At 41.8% G+C, this 16,965-nt stretch overlaps 1 protein-coding gene across 2 annotated transcripts in view; it reads left to right on the top strand.

Annotated features, from left to right (window-relative positions):
• Positions 1 to 16,965, top strand: part of large1 (LARGE xylosyl- and glucuronyltransferase 1) — an 80,648-nt gene that overhangs the window by 42,779 nt on the left and 20,904 nt on the right. Inside the window, exons 8-13 of one of the 2 annotated variants that reach the window (XM_028043934.1) lie at positions 3,884 to 3,996; positions 4,989 to 5,114; positions 5,840 to 5,995; positions 7,683 to 7,846; positions 8,975 to 9,253; positions 9,338 to 9,484. In XM_028043934.1, the coding sequence (XP_027899735.1) occupies positions 3,884 to 3,996; positions 4,989 to 5,114; positions 5,840 to 5,995; positions 7,683 to 7,846; positions 8,975 to 9,253; positions 9,338 to 9,484 (985 nt within the window). The remainder of the gene's footprint in view (positions 1 to 3,883; positions 3,997 to 4,988; positions 5,115 to 5,839; positions 5,996 to 7,682; positions 7,847 to 8,974; positions 9,254 to 9,337; positions 9,485 to 16,965) is intronic. The other variant, XM_028043935.1, reaches the window with a different exon arrangement.

The raw sequence follows: 16,965 nt of genomic DNA on the forward strand, positions 1-16,965 counted from the left end.
TCCAACACCTTTGAATCTTTTTGGTAGTATTTCCCCAGCTTGGTTTTTAAGGCTGCGTCGAAACTTTCGATTGTGGATCTTGTATTTATCATTGGTGAACACAATCAGCCCGTCACCTTCAAGGTCCCATATTCCTCCAATAAACTGGTAAATCATGAGCCCGGATTGCAGCCTTAAGCTGATGGTCTCTGATGGTATTTTGGCCAACTCTCGGGTGCTCCTCCAAACATCCGACTTCTGGGTCTTCTTTTTAGGGCGGCCGGGGTCCCATAGCTCCTCATCCGATTCCTCCCCGTCCTCGTCGGAGCTGCTGCCCGCTGGAGTCTCCGTAGGTGGCAGTAGCTGCCTCCTTTCCGTGCTGTGGACTCGGGGATGAAACCCGAACTCCTGACCCCGTCGAGGGGACCAATCCCTGGCCGCTTGCTCCAACTGTTCCTCAGCGAAGCCGTCGATGAGCGATCCCTCGTGATTTTCCTCTTCTGACTGCTCAGAGGGGATCTCGTCGTTCCGCGATGCTCCCGGTCGAGCTGGGATGTCGTCATCGCCGTCCGTCAGGTCTATCAGGTCCTGCTGATCTTGCTTCGGCTGGTTAGTCGGTGTTGTGGCTCTGCTGGGCAGTCGAGAGGGGGCCTCAGCCACCTCCGATTCCGCCTTCTCCGGGGCTTGCTCCTTTCTTTTGATGCCTTTGTAGGTTGACAGTCTCTGCAGGGCTTCTTTACACTCTTTGTATTGGCTTACCCCTCTAGCTAGCTGTTCTGTCAGGATCCCGTCGATGCCCGCTGCCTTTGTGGCTGTCTTCACTACTCCGTCATACTTTCCAGAGGGGCTGTAGACAATCCGCAGCTCACCAGCGGTCCATCCCTCAAGGAGCTCGGCGAACCATTCTAGCCACTCTTTAATCTCCAACTTCTTAGCAACTTTCACTGGGCATTTGGCGACCCCCAGTCGGTGGCCATCGTTAAGTCGGGAGCAGTAGTATATCTGGGTCTGTATCATGTAGTTCATTATATCCCGAACTTTGTTCTCGTGGGTACTATAATGAGATTCGAAAAAAGTCCTTTTCAGTGGTCCAGTCCAGGAATCCAATCCATCACCGAGTAATATCAACATTACAGGAAGTTGTGATATAGTAGTTTGGGAAAGACGGGTTTGATGATCTTCCCCGTCTTGGCTGATGTTGCTTGCCCCTTGTCCCTTTGCTGGCTCTTGCAGGGGATCCAGTTCCCCTCTTTCTTCGTCATCCATAGTTGTCTTTGTCTTCGAGTTGCCTATCCCCCAAAGCCTCTCTTTGCGCTCTTGAGTAGGGATGGGTCCAGGCTGTGTTGGCTACTGGCTTCACTGTCTGGATACTATCACTTATCCTCAGTAGAAGCTTTCCCTCACCTGCATGCTATACAGTTACTGCAAGGGTTGTGACTGACGGCCTTATCAGTCACCGTTAACTCTATTCCCTCAGAGTTAACCATCCAAGTGAGCTATTCAGAATCACACTTCTGTTTTTACTGACTTGGTTTATTAGGGCCCGCCTACTTGGCTCCGCCCCACGTTGGGCGCCATGTCCGTTATCCTGCAATAGCTAGCCCCGTCCACTTCATCACAACCCTCCGGGGCTGACTACTGACCAGTTCTCTGTCTAACAGGTCCGGAAAATCTCTAAGACCTGGGTATTACCCTAAAAGAGATCTATAAGAGATAATCTATTTAAACTGGTGTCGAAAGCGATTCGTCTAGCTCTAACTACCTCCAATCCAGAAGTTACGACCCTTTTCAGTTAAGAAACAGTCAGCTGAGTAGCCCTCACAGCTGCGTAATTCCAATAACCACTCCTGTTAACGGTAGCTCGCTTTCTAAAATATAACTTGCTCTTGGAACCGGCTAGATTAAATTTAGTGACTTGGATGTAAGTCCCTGGGTCATTATTTTACTCTCGCCAAAGGAAATTATGAAGCCTCCTTTTCACTAGAACCATGTACCTTAGTTTTACCTTTATTAAAAGAACTGAAAAATGATTAAATGACTCAATTAATTCCAATGTCCACCAACCTCATTAGAATTTTAGAGTAAGAATTTATTAAGCAAGCTTAAGCAGGGATATGTGACATACAAATCAATAATCAATTGTATATAAGTCAAGAGCAGTGTAATAAGATCAACATGTACAATCATACCCTCCTGTCTCCTTCCCTAACCTATGTCGCAGATTCTGAGATAGCTTTTTAGGAAGCAAGTTCAACTCATACCCAGTTGGTGGTGGATCTTTAGCAACAGGAACGTCCAAAAACCTTGGTCGGAGTCTTTATCCTTTGTGTGAAAAAATCCTCTTTAGAATAGAATCAAAGTAGAGAGGGCTCAATTGCTTTTGAAAACCCAACTCTTTTATCCCTCCGGGACCTTTGTCCTTTCTCCAAGTCTGTTGCAATGTTTGGGTTGAGGCAAGACCGATGATCGAATTCAGGAACCCGGGTTGGACGATTGGAACTTGTCTCCCTTTGGTGGCACGAAGCTTCAGCTTTCTCCCGTGGCTCCAGGGTGTGGTCTACAGTTGTTTCCTCGATCTGCTCCTTCTGTTAGCTCTACTTCGGTGCCGCAGACAAAGAACAAGAACTTCTCCTTTTCCGTCTGCTTATATACAGTTCTCTGCCATGTATGTGTATGGGGAGTACGGCCCCTCCTGTCTGCTGGCTGGGATGGAAAGTACCGTCCTTTCCTCAGCGTGTTGTTCTTAGCCAACCATACCGCCCCACCCATCCTGTGCGTCTGGCCATCTGTTCAGAACTGCTTGCGACAGCAGGAACTCACAAGTTCCCCTTCTCCTTTTTCCCCTTTTCCTCCTAACATTAAAACTATGTGCTTTTCTCTGATTAACTTTTAAACACAGTCAAATATTTAAAAACAATGTGCTGATTTCCATTAAGCATTAATCATAAGCATTAATCACCACTTTCACTTATTATAAATCATCAAACCGTAATCATTTCATTGTTGTCATGTTATTACAGATCATGATTCGTACACTTCAGAATCATTCAGTGATTACTTACATACAGTCATTTTACCTATTGTGTTCATCCATGTTCAACTTAATCATTATCAAAACACTCAATCATTATAAATCAAAACACAAGATTGCTTTATTTCCTTCAGGCCTTCATGCACCTTTTTCTGTGTGTACCTGGATAGATCTCAAACCTCATACCAGTTTTCTTGACACAACCTATAACCTATATTAAAAACTATTTGCATCAATTTTCAAATCATCACAACTTTGATATTCATTAAGAATTAATCACCTCTTTCTCTTATCCTAAATCATCAATCATAATCATCTCATTGTTGTTATCATTACAGATCATTATTCATACATTTCAGAACCATTCAGTGATTACTTATACACATACACATTTTACCAATTGTACTCATACATGTCCAACTTAATCATTATAAATCAAAACACAAGATTGCTTTATTTCTCTCAGGCCTTCATGCACCTTTTTCTGCGTGTACCTGGATAGATCTCAAACCCCATACCAGTTTTCTTGACAATATTCATGAACACTTATTCATGTTTATGACAGTGTCATGACAGTCTTATTCACACCCCGTCAAATAAAGTGTTACCAAATAAAGTTCTGGAAAAATAGTTCTCAATCTTAGTTCTACGTAGTTCTTAATTTTCCTAATGGTTATAAAATATTTCAGTCAGTGAAAGACTGATGATAGTGCTCTAATCGATCTGAATAAACAATAGATTGAGCATTTTTGTTCTCACCCTTTTGCCCAACTGAGTTTCTTCATTTAGCTCATAAGTCCACTTTTTGCTTGAACTTCAGAAGAACATTATTTGAAACTGTAACATAATCCTGTATGTTTTTGCATTTTTTAGGGGTTATTTTACTTCTCCTGGATCGGTTACGGAAGGTCAGATGGGAGCAGATGTGGAGACTGACTGCAGAAAGAGAACTAATGAGCATGCTGTCCACCTCATTGGCAGACCAGGTTACATTAATACAGATTCTTTTCTGCACCTGCACAAACTTGATTATTATTTTTCAAATGTTTTATAAAAATCATAGCTAATCTAATAAATGTTGGAAATGTGTATAATTTCAGTGTAAACTGAAATATGCTCAATTAATCCTGAAAAGACACCTTAACTTTCAAAATTTCACTTTCTAACTTGAAAATGAAAGTTCACTTGCTGCCCAACAAGAAAATTGTATTGGTTTTAACTCAAAAATTAAAGTTCATAAAGTTGGTTTAAAAACAAGAGACAAGTTGTCTAAACATTGCTTTTTAAGTTCATTGATCTTGAATTGTGAGTTTTAACTTAATGCTGCATTTTAAACCACTTATTTCACAATATGTAATAAAAAACTGCCCTCACCTAGTTACAGAGGACACATTCTCTTTTATTTTCACTCATAATATCAAGTTAATAATAACTATTTATTTTTACTTTAGAATTATTAAAATTCTTGTTTCAAATTGCACAAACAAAATTTCTAATTTGATAATGAATTTTATTAAACATCACAATAAATTATGTTTAAAAACATTTAGTGTGATCAGGACATTATCCTCAAGCTTTGCAAACTGAGACTTGTATTAAAATGAACATTTGCCTTAACACACAAGCATCAGATCAATGTAACACACTTCCATCTGACTTGCGGCGCAACGCAGGATGCAAAAACATGCTGCTAAGCACACTGGGAAATAGTTCCCACTTTGGTCTATGTCTTATTTCAGTTTTTTAAGTGCTAACCTAAAAACTCTAGTTTATTCAACTCTTGGAGATTTGACAAAATTAATAAAGGTTAACACAACTTATTACTGTAAGTTAATCTTTCACAAACTCACATTTAGATACAAAATCTAAAACTTGCTAAATTTATTTGAATTAAAAAAAAGTAGACAACTAAATGTTTATTGTTTTTTATTCAAATTTGTCAAATTTGTCACTGTCATGTATGCCATTTGGTCCTTAGGACATCTTTAATGCAGTGATCAAGCAGAACCCGTTCCTTGTTTACCAGCTGCCCTGCTATTGGAACGTTCAACTGTCAGACCACACACGCTCTGAAAAATGCTACAAAGATGTATCAGACCTGAAGGTGAGATCAGGTGTTTCTACAATCAGTCTTTGCCAATATTTAAGGTGACTGTAAAAAACAAAAATGTAATTTTGTTACATTGCTTATTATTGTGTATGATTATTGTATACATTTTGTATATTTAGATACAGTATTTCCTTAGCAGTAATATCTTCAATTAGTATGTTTTTGTGTAAGAGTCATCTAGTACTTGAAAAATCATACGAAATGTGCTGTGTGACAGTAGATCAGAAAGAAAAATGGATGTAATATAGTTAGCTTGGTTCCATGCAGTTTTTTTGACCGTTATTTGTGGAATGCTGTGCAACACTGAAGAATTGTTTTGATATCTGCTCAAAGAGAAAGTAAACTTCACTGTGTTCATCAGACTTTGTGTGAATTATTGTAAATATTTCTTGAATTTATCAACTGATGCACAAGAGCATTGTGGAACAGAAACATGTCGGTTAAAAACCAAGCTAACGAACATAAGCAAGAAGAAACTGAAATTCATGGAACAATATAGTTTCTCTAACCTGGAACAAGTAAGTAATCCATTACAATGACAACAAAAATAATATGACTTGGAACATACGTGACTTAACTTTTTGCCTATCCATCAGATGAGATGTGGTACAGTAGGAAATAAAACAAATGTTGAAGAGGCTGACTACCAGCCCAGTGGCTAAGCGTTTTCTAAGCTGTTGGAAGTTGCTTTAACTTTTCTGTATGGTTCTCCTAAACAGGTGATCCATTGGAACTCCCCCAAGAAGCTACGAGTCAAAAATAAGCATGTTGAGTTCTTTCGAAATCTTTATCTTACTTTTCTGGAGTATGATGGTAACCTACTGCGACGGGAGCTGTTTGGCTGTCCAAGCGAGGCTGACCCCAACAGTGAAAATGTAGGTGAAACATTTTCTGAAATGCCTTGTATTGCAGCACGGTAGAGCTATGTACAGTTAAGAAATTAATAAACCAACTGTTCATAGCACTTATGTGCTATCAAAAAACCCCTGAAGACCACTTATGTGCTATGAACAGTGCTTTTTCAATTGTAAAATAACTTTCTAATAGTCTTTTGGCCTTATGAGGAACTGCAATACCCAAACTTTTTAATGTCATGTTAATTTTGACATTTCTTTTCAGTATTTTCAAGAAATCCTAACTAGAAATTTTTGCTTCACAAGATGACATCTTTTGCATAACGTCTTCTTTAAAAACCTTCCTTCCTCCCTTTTTTTGGTCCAAACATTGTTTTCTGAAAGATTACGTTATTGTGGTTTTTGATTATGGGCTGCAGACAAAATTTTTGGTGTTACTTTCATGCTGTTTGCATAAACATAGCAACAACAGTTTTTAGAGCCGGCTTCAGCTGGTCAATATTTAAAAAGCTGAAATTATATAGACACTGAGAACCCACAACCCAGAGAAGTTGAAGAGAAGTTGTAGAGGCAAAGCAGAAATAAGGTGAAGACAAGAAGGAGGAAGTTAAAACCATTGCTTTTATTTCTCATTATGAGGTCCTTGACAAATAAAAGGGATGAACTTGAAGTACTGACAAGAATCAAGTCAGCATATTGCGCATGCAAAGTTAAGTGTTCAGTAACTTAACACTTAACTCTTAATTTGATTCTACTCCCGTATCTCTCTGCCTGCCTTTCGGACTGTGTGGGCAGATAGATAGATTTGTAACAAAAGGTGGATTAGAAGTGTTAGGAAAGCTGCCAGTGAAGGTTGACTATTACGGCCTCAAACGTATGAAAAGGTGCAGACAGCAGACCGTTCTTAAGACTTTTCACTTTGTACATCTCAGACTCCCAGTATTTGTCAGAGTCCTATCGTCTAAAGAATATTTTTGGATGAGTCTTTATTTGTTTGGTGTATCAGAAATGGACAAGAGGCCGAGTTCAGAGAGCTGGTGGACTGCTTTGTGGCTTGGCGTGGAAACACATACATTTGCTGTGGAGAATGCAATTTGTTTTGCCATCATATTATGGGGATATCAGCGTCAGAGTCAGCAACTTTTGTTATTTAAGTTTTTATTATTTCAGAACACATACGGTGCTTTGGTGTTTTGATATATTAGGCATCACTGTTTGATCCGTCAAAAAGCATAGTCTTGGTCACATGGGTATCTCCACACCTATCCACTTTCCAATGTGTTGTAATACTGCTTTCCAGAATGGGGAGATGCATTTACATTCCCAGATCATATGTATAAAAGTTCTGTATTCCGTTTTGCATTTCCAGCATAGGTTATTGGTGAGTAGACCCATTCTATGAAGCCTGGATAGGGTGAAATAAAATCTATGTACCATCTTATAGTGCATAAATTTTCCTCTAGATTCTTTAATATATTTCCCATTATTTGACAAAGTCAGCAACTTAAAAAAACTCAGTAAGCTGATATGCTAAATTGCAAAAATTATTCTCAAAATATGATCGCTAAGGATTTATGATTAGTTATCCGTCATTTTGTAACTAGATGAAGAATGTAAACATGGAGTGCTGGGGTGATTTCTCTGCACTAACTGTAACTCAGGTATTTCAGCCATTAAATTGTTTCTGTGTTTTTTCCTTTGCTTGCAGCTACAAAAGACTCTTTCAGAGCTTGATGAAGATGACCCCTGTTACGAGTTTCGGCGAGAGAGATTTACAGTTCATCGAACGCATCTTTACTTTCTCCACTATGAGTATGAGCCCAGTTCTGACCAAAGTGATGTCACTCTTGTTGCCCAGCTATCTATGGACAGGTACTGCTGTACACCTGAGTCATATACTCTTTGCATTTCAGAGATGTACACTAAACATTTTTGGTACATCTGTTAAAGTGGATATATCATAGCACTGATTACATGAGGAAGATTTTCTATGACTGCAAATTGTGTTCATTTCTCCTGTTGTTCTAACTGTTCAACTCCATATTATGAGAATTTGATCAATATGGTCTCTTTGGATAATTCTGCCCTACACAACTGGAATGGCACAATTCCAGCCCAGAATCAGTATGTATAAAGGCAGCACAGTTTTTCAAATAGTTCTAAAATAACTGCGATTGGAAATTTGAAGGATCTGCTAAGTCATTATGTTGTGCCAGGAAATTTTTTCCAATACTAAATACACTTTCTTGGTGCTATGTCATTTGCAGTATGCTCTAAGGCAAAGTTCATTGTTGTTACACCACCACTTTTGGTTGCTTAAAAGTAAGTCTAATCTTTTAAAGACTGGTTAGCCAAAACTTGCTTCACAGTGGACCCTGTCCATTGGCAGTTCAATATTTTTCTGCAGAACCTAACACCAAATTATTTGTGGAAAATAAGCCTGTTTGCAGATTTTTTTTGAACATGAAATAATGGCCTTCATCAGTTTTTTTTGTTTTGTTTTTTGGAAAGTCATTCCCTGCAAAATCACTTTTGTCAAAAATGACTTATGCCATTATTCTAGGAAGGTGACGATATCTAAAATACTTAAAGAAAAAAAATGCAGCTTGGGAAGCTAAAATACTTCGACACATTTCTACTTGATACACTATTGTCTTCCGTTTGGACAGCCCCTACTACAGGAGCGTCATGTATTTTCCTTAGCACTGGTTGGCTGAATCACTAAGAGTGGCAAAAAGGAAGACTGTGGAGTTCACCATCTGTGTCAGTGCCAAGACTATTTCCACTGTGCCCTTTTATGTATATTTGGTTTTTACCCTATTAAAATAGGCAGCTATAAACATTTTTAGTGGATGTCTCAAGGATTTGCAGATTTTAGCTGTTGGGGTATGTACTGTAGTTCCACTGTAAGCCTATCAAACTCAAGTGTTTGGAAAGTATGGTTGATTATAGTGATTCATATTTTATAAGGTCACCATACTTGTCCTTCCCCCTCTGTAGGCTCCAGATGTTAGAGGCTATCTGTAAGCACTGGGAAGGCCCCATCAGTTTGGCCCTATACCTTTCAGATGCTGAGGCACAGCAGTTCTTGCGATATGCACAGGGATCTGAGGTGCTGATGGGCCGCGGAAATGTAGGTTACCATGTAGTCTACAAAGAGGGGCAATTCTATCCGGTCAATCTCCTGCGAAACGTGGCCATGCAGCAAGTCAACACAAACTATATGTTCCTATCAGACATTGATTTCCTCCCCATGTATGGCCTCTATGAGTATCTCAGGTAAGAAAGACAAGTCTTTCAATTAATTTTTTAAATTTTATTATTGTGCACGACTTCATTTGCATTCATTGTCTTTGCTTGCAGGAAATCAGTGGTACAGCTTGACATGGCCAACAACAAAAAAGCCCTAGTAGTTCCAGCCTTTGAGACTCTGAGATATCGCCTCTCCTTCCCAAAGTCTAAGGCAGAATTACTCTCCCAGCTGGACATGGGCACACTCTTCACCTTTAGGTGCGAAACAGAAACACTTATACTATTTCTTGTCATGTTTAAGTGTTACTTCAAGCAGCTTTACTTCTCCTTTACTTTTATTAAAAATATAACATTTTCATAGTAGTCTAAAGTAACATGTCTGAGTTAAGAATATAGGCGTTTAAACATTCTTTAATAGAGGTACACCTCAAAAAATTAGATGGAAACATTTTTGTCTATCATCTCAGAAAGTGAAACTCAGATTCATAGATATTTCTTGTTTTGATAATGGTTTAGAGATCATGAAAATTAAAATTTCTGTGTCTCAGGACATTTTAATACTACATAAATTTCAAAAAGACACAAAACAGCTGGATAATATTTACTCAGAACTTATCAAGGTACATCAAAAAATGAAGGAGGGGGCGTGCCATGGTGGCGTAGCGGTTAGCGCGACTCGTATTTGGAGGCCTTGAGTCCTTGACGCGGCCGTCGCGGGTTTGACTCCCGGACCTGACAACATTTGCCGCATGTCTTCTCCCCTCTCCTTCCCCGTTTCCTGTCAGCCTACACTAGAGCCCACAAAAAGACTCCCTGGAGGGGTTAAAAAAAAATGAAGGCGAGGGGGAGGAGTGTGCACAGAACATGGAGCAGATATTGAGCAACAAGAAAAAGTGGAGAGGGCACATTGAGAGCTAGCTCCACCACCTGCTGGGGACAGAAACAACAGGCTGCGATCTATTGTTGTTAAATTTCTCTGCAGCAGAACCAAGGAAGATATTGTACGAAAAGCATGGGGGGAGAAAGCAGTACTTCTACACGGGAAACTGATATATTTTCATCATGACTACCCTTCCCATAGTACAAGAAATACTCTGAAACTAAATGGGTCCTGAAGCAGAGAAATATTTGTTTCCAGACTCCTTCCCTGCTAAACTACAAGTGTGGCTTAGCTGGGAAGCTACACTTGTTCTCCCTCAACACAAGACAGCAGCAGAGGTGACAAAGGACATGAGGGTGGTTTGCCTGTCCCCTTGATCAAGCCAAAGGAGAGCCTGGCTGAGTAACTCTCTTACACCACCTGGAAGAAGATTGGTTTGAAATAGCAAATACCAGGAGAGGAAAATTCAGGTGGTAACGTCACTGTCAACTGTTCCAAATAAACCTTAAGCATTGTTAATGTTTTTGCTTAAGAATCTGCAAAGAATGTTTCCTTTGCATGTTTTAGTGTTGAGTGACAGCTACGCAGTCTTTCTTTGTAGATTTTTTAATAAACGTGAAGTTCAGTCACAGAGACATTGAAAATACCAGGTCCAGAGTGTGACCTCGATTGTGTGTTGCTTGGTTAATATGTTGAATTAGACCTAAATTATCAAGAATATCACACAGCTTTTTTGTTCCTCTGTCTTGGGGGTGATCAATATGAATGTTGTAGTCACTGACAATTATTAAACAATCATAGTAAATGCATATTATAGATAAAAGTTGTTATTGCACAATAGCCAGCCCCACCCTAAACCTCACAACTCCCATGGACTGACCACTGACCAGCTCTCCGTCTAACGGGTCTGGAAAATCTCTAAAACCCTCTAGTCTTACCCTGAGACAGGTCTAGGAGAGATAATCTGTCTAAGCTGGTGTCGAGAGAGACTCATCTAGCCTTTGACTACCTTCATTTAAAAAAGTTATGACCCTTTTCAGTTAAGAAGCAATCAACTGAGTAGCCCTCGCAACTGCATAGCTTCAATAACCACTCTTGTTAAAGGTACCTCTCTCCCTATCGACAACGAGCACTTGTTACTGTCATGATGGGTTCTATTTGTCTTGCCCACATGCAGAACACTACACTGGAAAAACGGAAAAGAGGTGAAAGAAGGTTTATTCATATACATATATACAAAATAAACTGCAGGTGTTGGTCCGGGTTGGAAGGGGGAAAAGTCTCTTGGAGCAGTCAGAACTCTGAGACAGCGGGGGAAAAGGTGAGTTCACAGACGGTGGGAAAGAGGAGTGACGACAGAAACAATGGATCAATCTTACTGGGGTGGATGAGAAAACTCGGTCCGGGGGCAGTAGTCCGTGGATTCAGGTCTTGTAGTCTCTTGTGGGTCTAGGGTTCAAGGCTCTTAGCGGGGAAACAGTCTAGGGAGTCCGTTGAGGCGCGGCGGAGGACGGGCAGGTAAGTTTGGGCAGACCGGAGACAGAGGAGCGGTTCAGCAACCAGCCGGAGAAAACTAGGGAAGACGTGTGATCCAACGGGGAACTAGAGGATGGAACTCGGGCAACCAGTGGGTATGGTCCACGGCGTCACGAGGGAGAGAATCCAGAATGGGAACCAGACTTGATCGTCACGGGGAAAAAACACGAGAGGAGTCACTCAGAGAAATACTCTTGAGAAAACACAGAGACTAGGGGCCTCAGAATACCATTGCTGGCTAACCCTCTGGCGTCGAAGTACTGGCAGCCTGCTCCTCTTGTACTCACGGGCTGATGAGGTGATGAAACACCAGTGTGCAAGTAATGTACCGATCTCTGGAGAAGAGGTGAGTTTGACTCCATCTGGTGGTTGAACGGTGAGTAACAAAAAAGAGAAAAAAGAAAACCCACAAAGAAAACCAAAAACCCCTGCTCCATGACAGTTACAGACTAGACAATTTTTAGTGGCTCAACGTAAGCCCCAAGGTCATTGTTTTACCAACACTAAAGGAACATCTGAAGCCGCCACATTTCTAGAAACATGTTCATGGATTTTACACTAGAAGAACCAAAAACAATAGTTGACTCAATTAATTTCACTGTCCACAGATCTCATTAGAATTTTAATGCATCTTTTTTAAGCAAGCTATTAGCAGCGGTTAGTGACAGATAGGTAATTTATCAATGATTACAAATTAAGAATAAAAAATAAAATGATTAAAATCACATTCATCCTTTCCCTATACTGTCACTAATTTACTGAGCGAGGCTTTGGGGTTGCAGTTCAACTCGTACCCAGATGATGGATGATCTCGGCAACAGAAGGCTTCGATGTTGGTCAAGGTCTTTGTCTTTGTACGGCAAAATCCTCTTCTGAATAGAAGCAAAGCAGAACCGGTTGTTGTCTTACGAACACTCAGATCTTCATCACTCAGTGACCTTTGTCCATTCACCAAGTCTGTTGCAGCAGCCTTGAGATCCTTGGGTAGAGCGCAGAGTGGCAGTCGAATCAGGAACCAGGGTTGAGGGTTGAGGGTCGATGGGTCTGACCAACTACAGGACCAACCTCGCAGCTGCGGAAGGCGACGCCACGCTGGCAGAGGAGCTGAACCTCTTCTTTGCCCGCTTTGAGGTGAAGCCAACAGAGGCAGCCACACTACACCAAGCGACCCACAACACCACAGCCCTCGTTGTAGAGGAGCACGAGGTGAGGCGCACACTGCGGGCTGTCAACCCAAGGAAGGCTGCTGGACCTGATGGCGTCCCTGGACGTGTCCTGAAAGACTGTGCCGATCAGCTGGCTGGAGTCTTCACCAGGATCTTCAACCAGTCCTTAGCCCTGTCTACAGTCCCATCCTGCCTGAAATCTTCCACCATAGTCCCCATACCCAAGAAATCTCACATCTCTAGCCTCAACGACTGCCGGCCAGTGGCACTAACCCCTGTGGTGACGAAGTGTTTTGAAAAACTGGTCCGGGGTCACATCACAGCACTTCTCCCTCCTGGCTTTGACCACCACCAGTTCGCCTACAGAGCCAACAGATCCACAGAGGACGCTGTGATCACGGCCCTCCATGCTGCTCTGTCACATCTGGAGCAGCAGGGGAGCTATGTGCGGATGCTCTTTGTAGACTACAGCTCTGCTTTTAATACCATCCTCCCTCACAGACTGGTGGACAAATTGGGGGACCTGGGCCTCCCTCACTCCACCTGCATGTGAATTCTGAGCTTCCTGACCAACCAACAGCAGAGAGTTAGGGTGGGAAAACATACATCCACTGCCCTCAGCCTTAGTACCGGCTCTCCACAGGGCTGTGTGCTGAGCCCCCTGCTCTATTGTCTGTACACATACGACTGCACCTCTGCCCACCACAGCAACACCATCATCAAGTTTGCTGATGACACCACAGTGGTGGGGCTCATCTCAGGAGGCGACGAGTCCGCCTACAGGGGAGAGGTGGAGCGGCTGTTGCAGTGGTCCAGGGAGAACAATCTGCTCCTCAACAACTCAAAGACAAAAGAACTCATAATAGATTACAGGAGGAATAAAACTGACATTACACCACTAACCATTGGGGGAAAATGTGTGGAGAGGGTAGCTGATTTCCGTTTCCTGGGGGTCCACATTGAGCAGGGCCTCACATGGAACATGAACACCTTCGAGCTGATAAAAAAGGCCCAGCAAAGACTGTACTTCCTGAGGGTTCTCAGGAGGAACAACATCAAGGAGAATCTGCTGGTGTCCTTCTACAAGTGCTCCATAGAGAGCATACTGACCTACTGTATCTGCGTATGGTTTAACAGTAGTACTACAGCTCAAAGGAAAGCTCTCCACAGGCTTATGAATACAGCCCAAAAAATCATTGGCTGCCCTCTCCCCTCACTGGAGGACTTGCACAGCGACCGCTGTCTAAGAAAAGCACAACACATCACAAAGGACACTTCTCACCTCGGACATTCTCTATTCAAACTGCTGCCTTCAGGCAGAAGATACAGAGCAACCAGAACAAGAACCAATCGTCTCAGAGACAGTTTTTACCCGATAGCAATAACAAAACTAAATGCAATCGAAAACAACCATTAATTATCACAAATGATGTATGTGAGAATGTGGCTGTTCTTATTTATTAGTTTTTTTGTTTGATTGTTTTTTTTTTTTTACCAGTTATTTGTTCATTCTTACATTGTGTGTGAATTGTGAGACAGTTATTTTTTGTTTTTAAGCATATGCACTGACTGATGGCACCTTTTAAATTTCGTTGTCCTTGTGACAATGACAATAAAGATTTATCTTATCTTATCTTATCTTATCCCCTTCTAGTAGTTCAGAGTCTTCACCTCCCCTTGGTTCCAGGGTGTGGTCCTCTGCTCATCTTTTGTCTGCATTTTTTGGTTGGCTTGACTTCAGCACCAGAGACTAAGAACACTTGTTCCTCGTTTCATGGGTTTTTATACACTGCTCAAAAAAATAAAGGGAACACTTAAACAACACAATATAACTCCAAGTAAATCAAACTTCTGTGAAATCAAACTGTCCACTTAGGAAGCAACACTGATTGACAATCAATTTCACCTGCTGTTGTGCAAATGGTATAGACAAGAGGTGGAAATTATTGGCAATTAGCAAGACACACTCAATAAAGGAGTGGTTCTGCAGTTGGGACCACAGACCACTTCTCAGTACCTATGCTGTCTGGCTGATGTTTTGGTCAGTTTTGAATGTTGGTGGTGTTTTCACACTCGTGGTAGCATGAGACGGACTCCACAACCCACACAAGTGGCTCAGGTAGTGCAGCTCATCCAGGATGGCACATCAATGCGAGCTGTGGCAAGAAGGTTTGCTGTGTCTGTCAGCGTAGTGTCCAGAGGCTGGAAGCGCTACCAGGAGACAGGCCAGTACACCAGGAGACGTGGAGGAGGCCGTAGGAGGGCAACAACCCAGCAGCAGGACCGCTACCTCCGCCTTTGTGCAAGAAGGAACAGGAGGAGCACTGCCAGAGCCCTGCAAAATGACCTCCAGCAGGCCACAAATGTGCATGTGTCTGCACAAACGGTTAGAAACCAACTCCATGAGGATGGTATGAGGGCCCGACGTCCACAGATAGGGGTTGTGCTCACAGCCCAACACCGTGCAGGACGCTTGAGAACACCAGGATTGGCAAATTCGCCACTGGTGCCTTGTGCTCTTCACAGATGAAAGCAGGTTCACACTGAGCACATGTGACAGACGTGACAGAGTCTGGAGATGCCGTGGAGAGCCGTCTGATGCCTGCAACATCCTTCAGCATGACCGGTTTGGCAGTGGGTCAGTAATGGTGTGGGGTGGCATTTCTTTGGAGGGCCGCACAGCCCTCCATGTGCTCACCAGAGGTAGCCTGACTGCCATTAGGTACCGAGATGAGATCCTCAGACCCCTTGTGAGACCATATGCTGGTGCGGTTGGCCCTGGGTTCCTCCTAATGCAGGACAATGCTAGACCTCATGTGGCTGGAGTGTGTCAGCAGTTCCTGCAAGATGAAGGCATTGAAGCTATGGACTGGCCAGCCCGTTCCCCAGACCTGAATCCAATTGAGCACATCTGGGACATCATGTCTCGCTCCATCCACCAACGTCACGTTGCACCACAGACTGTCTAGGAGTTGGCGGATGCTTTAGTCCAGGTCTGGGAGGAGATCCCTCAGGAGACCATCCGCCACCTCATCAGGAGCATGCCCAGGCATTGTAGGGAGGTCATACAGGCACGTGGAGGCCACACACAATACTGAGCCTCATTTTGACTTGTTTTAAGGACATTACATTAAAGTTGGATCAGCGTGTAGTGTTATTTCACTTTAATGTTGTGTGTGGCTCCAAATCCAGGCCTCCATTGGTTAATAAATTTGATTTCCATTGATGATTTTTGTGTGATTTTGTTGTCAGCACATTCAACTTTGTACAGAACAAAGTATTCAATGAGAATATTTCTTTCATTCAGATCTAGGATGTGTTATTTGAGTGTTCCCTTTATTTTTTTGAGCAGTGTACTTTCTCACCCCATAGTTGTGTATGGGGTGATGGTTTACATGACTTCTTGAATGTTCAATGGCTTCATGGACAGTACCAAACCTTTCCACATCGGTCAACGCCTTGTTCACTTCTCCTTTTTTGTTGTTTGCCCACTTACCATCTGGTTCCACTTCCTTAATCTGGTTTAGAGAAAACCTTCCAGTTCCTCTTTGGAGTTCCCCTGTCTTCCTGCCCCTTTACTGGCCCTGACCTCTGCTCTAATTATAACACAGTCTGAGAATCACATGTCACTATGCTTCACACAATGTATGATTACTTCAGTTACAATTCTATCTATGCTGTATGATCATCATTAAGCACAGTCATCTTTTTAATTTAATTCTTCAAACATATCTTCTTTTAATAATCATCTGAGTTTATATTCTTCAATTCACCATTTTATCCATCATGCTATTCATTTCTTGACCTGCTTTTTATTACATCGAACTCTTTGTATAATCATCAATAAATCAAATACAAGATTACTTATTTTATAGCCATCAGTAAATCAAAATACAAGATTACTTATGTCTTTCAGGCTTGTATGATCTGTTTTCTGCATTAATCTGGAAAGATCTTACTACTTTATGCCAGTTTTCACAACAAAGTTCATCAAAATCAGTAAGGAAGTTTTCTACATTGCAGTTTTGTATAAAATTAGTTAGTTTATGACCTTTTACCTCAATACCCAGATTATAAAAAACGAAGTAAAATTACCCAAAAAGATTTTGTAACAATTTATGATATTCTTAAGAAGCCACACCTCCCCCTTTTTTATG

The sequence above is a fragment of the Xiphophorus couchianus genome, chromosome 17, assembly GCF_001444195.1.
Source record: "Xiphophorus couchianus chromosome 17, X_couchianus-1.0, whole genome shotgun sequence".
Taxonomy (NCBI): domain Eukaryota; kingdom Metazoa; phylum Chordata; class Actinopteri; order Cyprinodontiformes; family Poeciliidae; genus Xiphophorus; species Xiphophorus couchianus.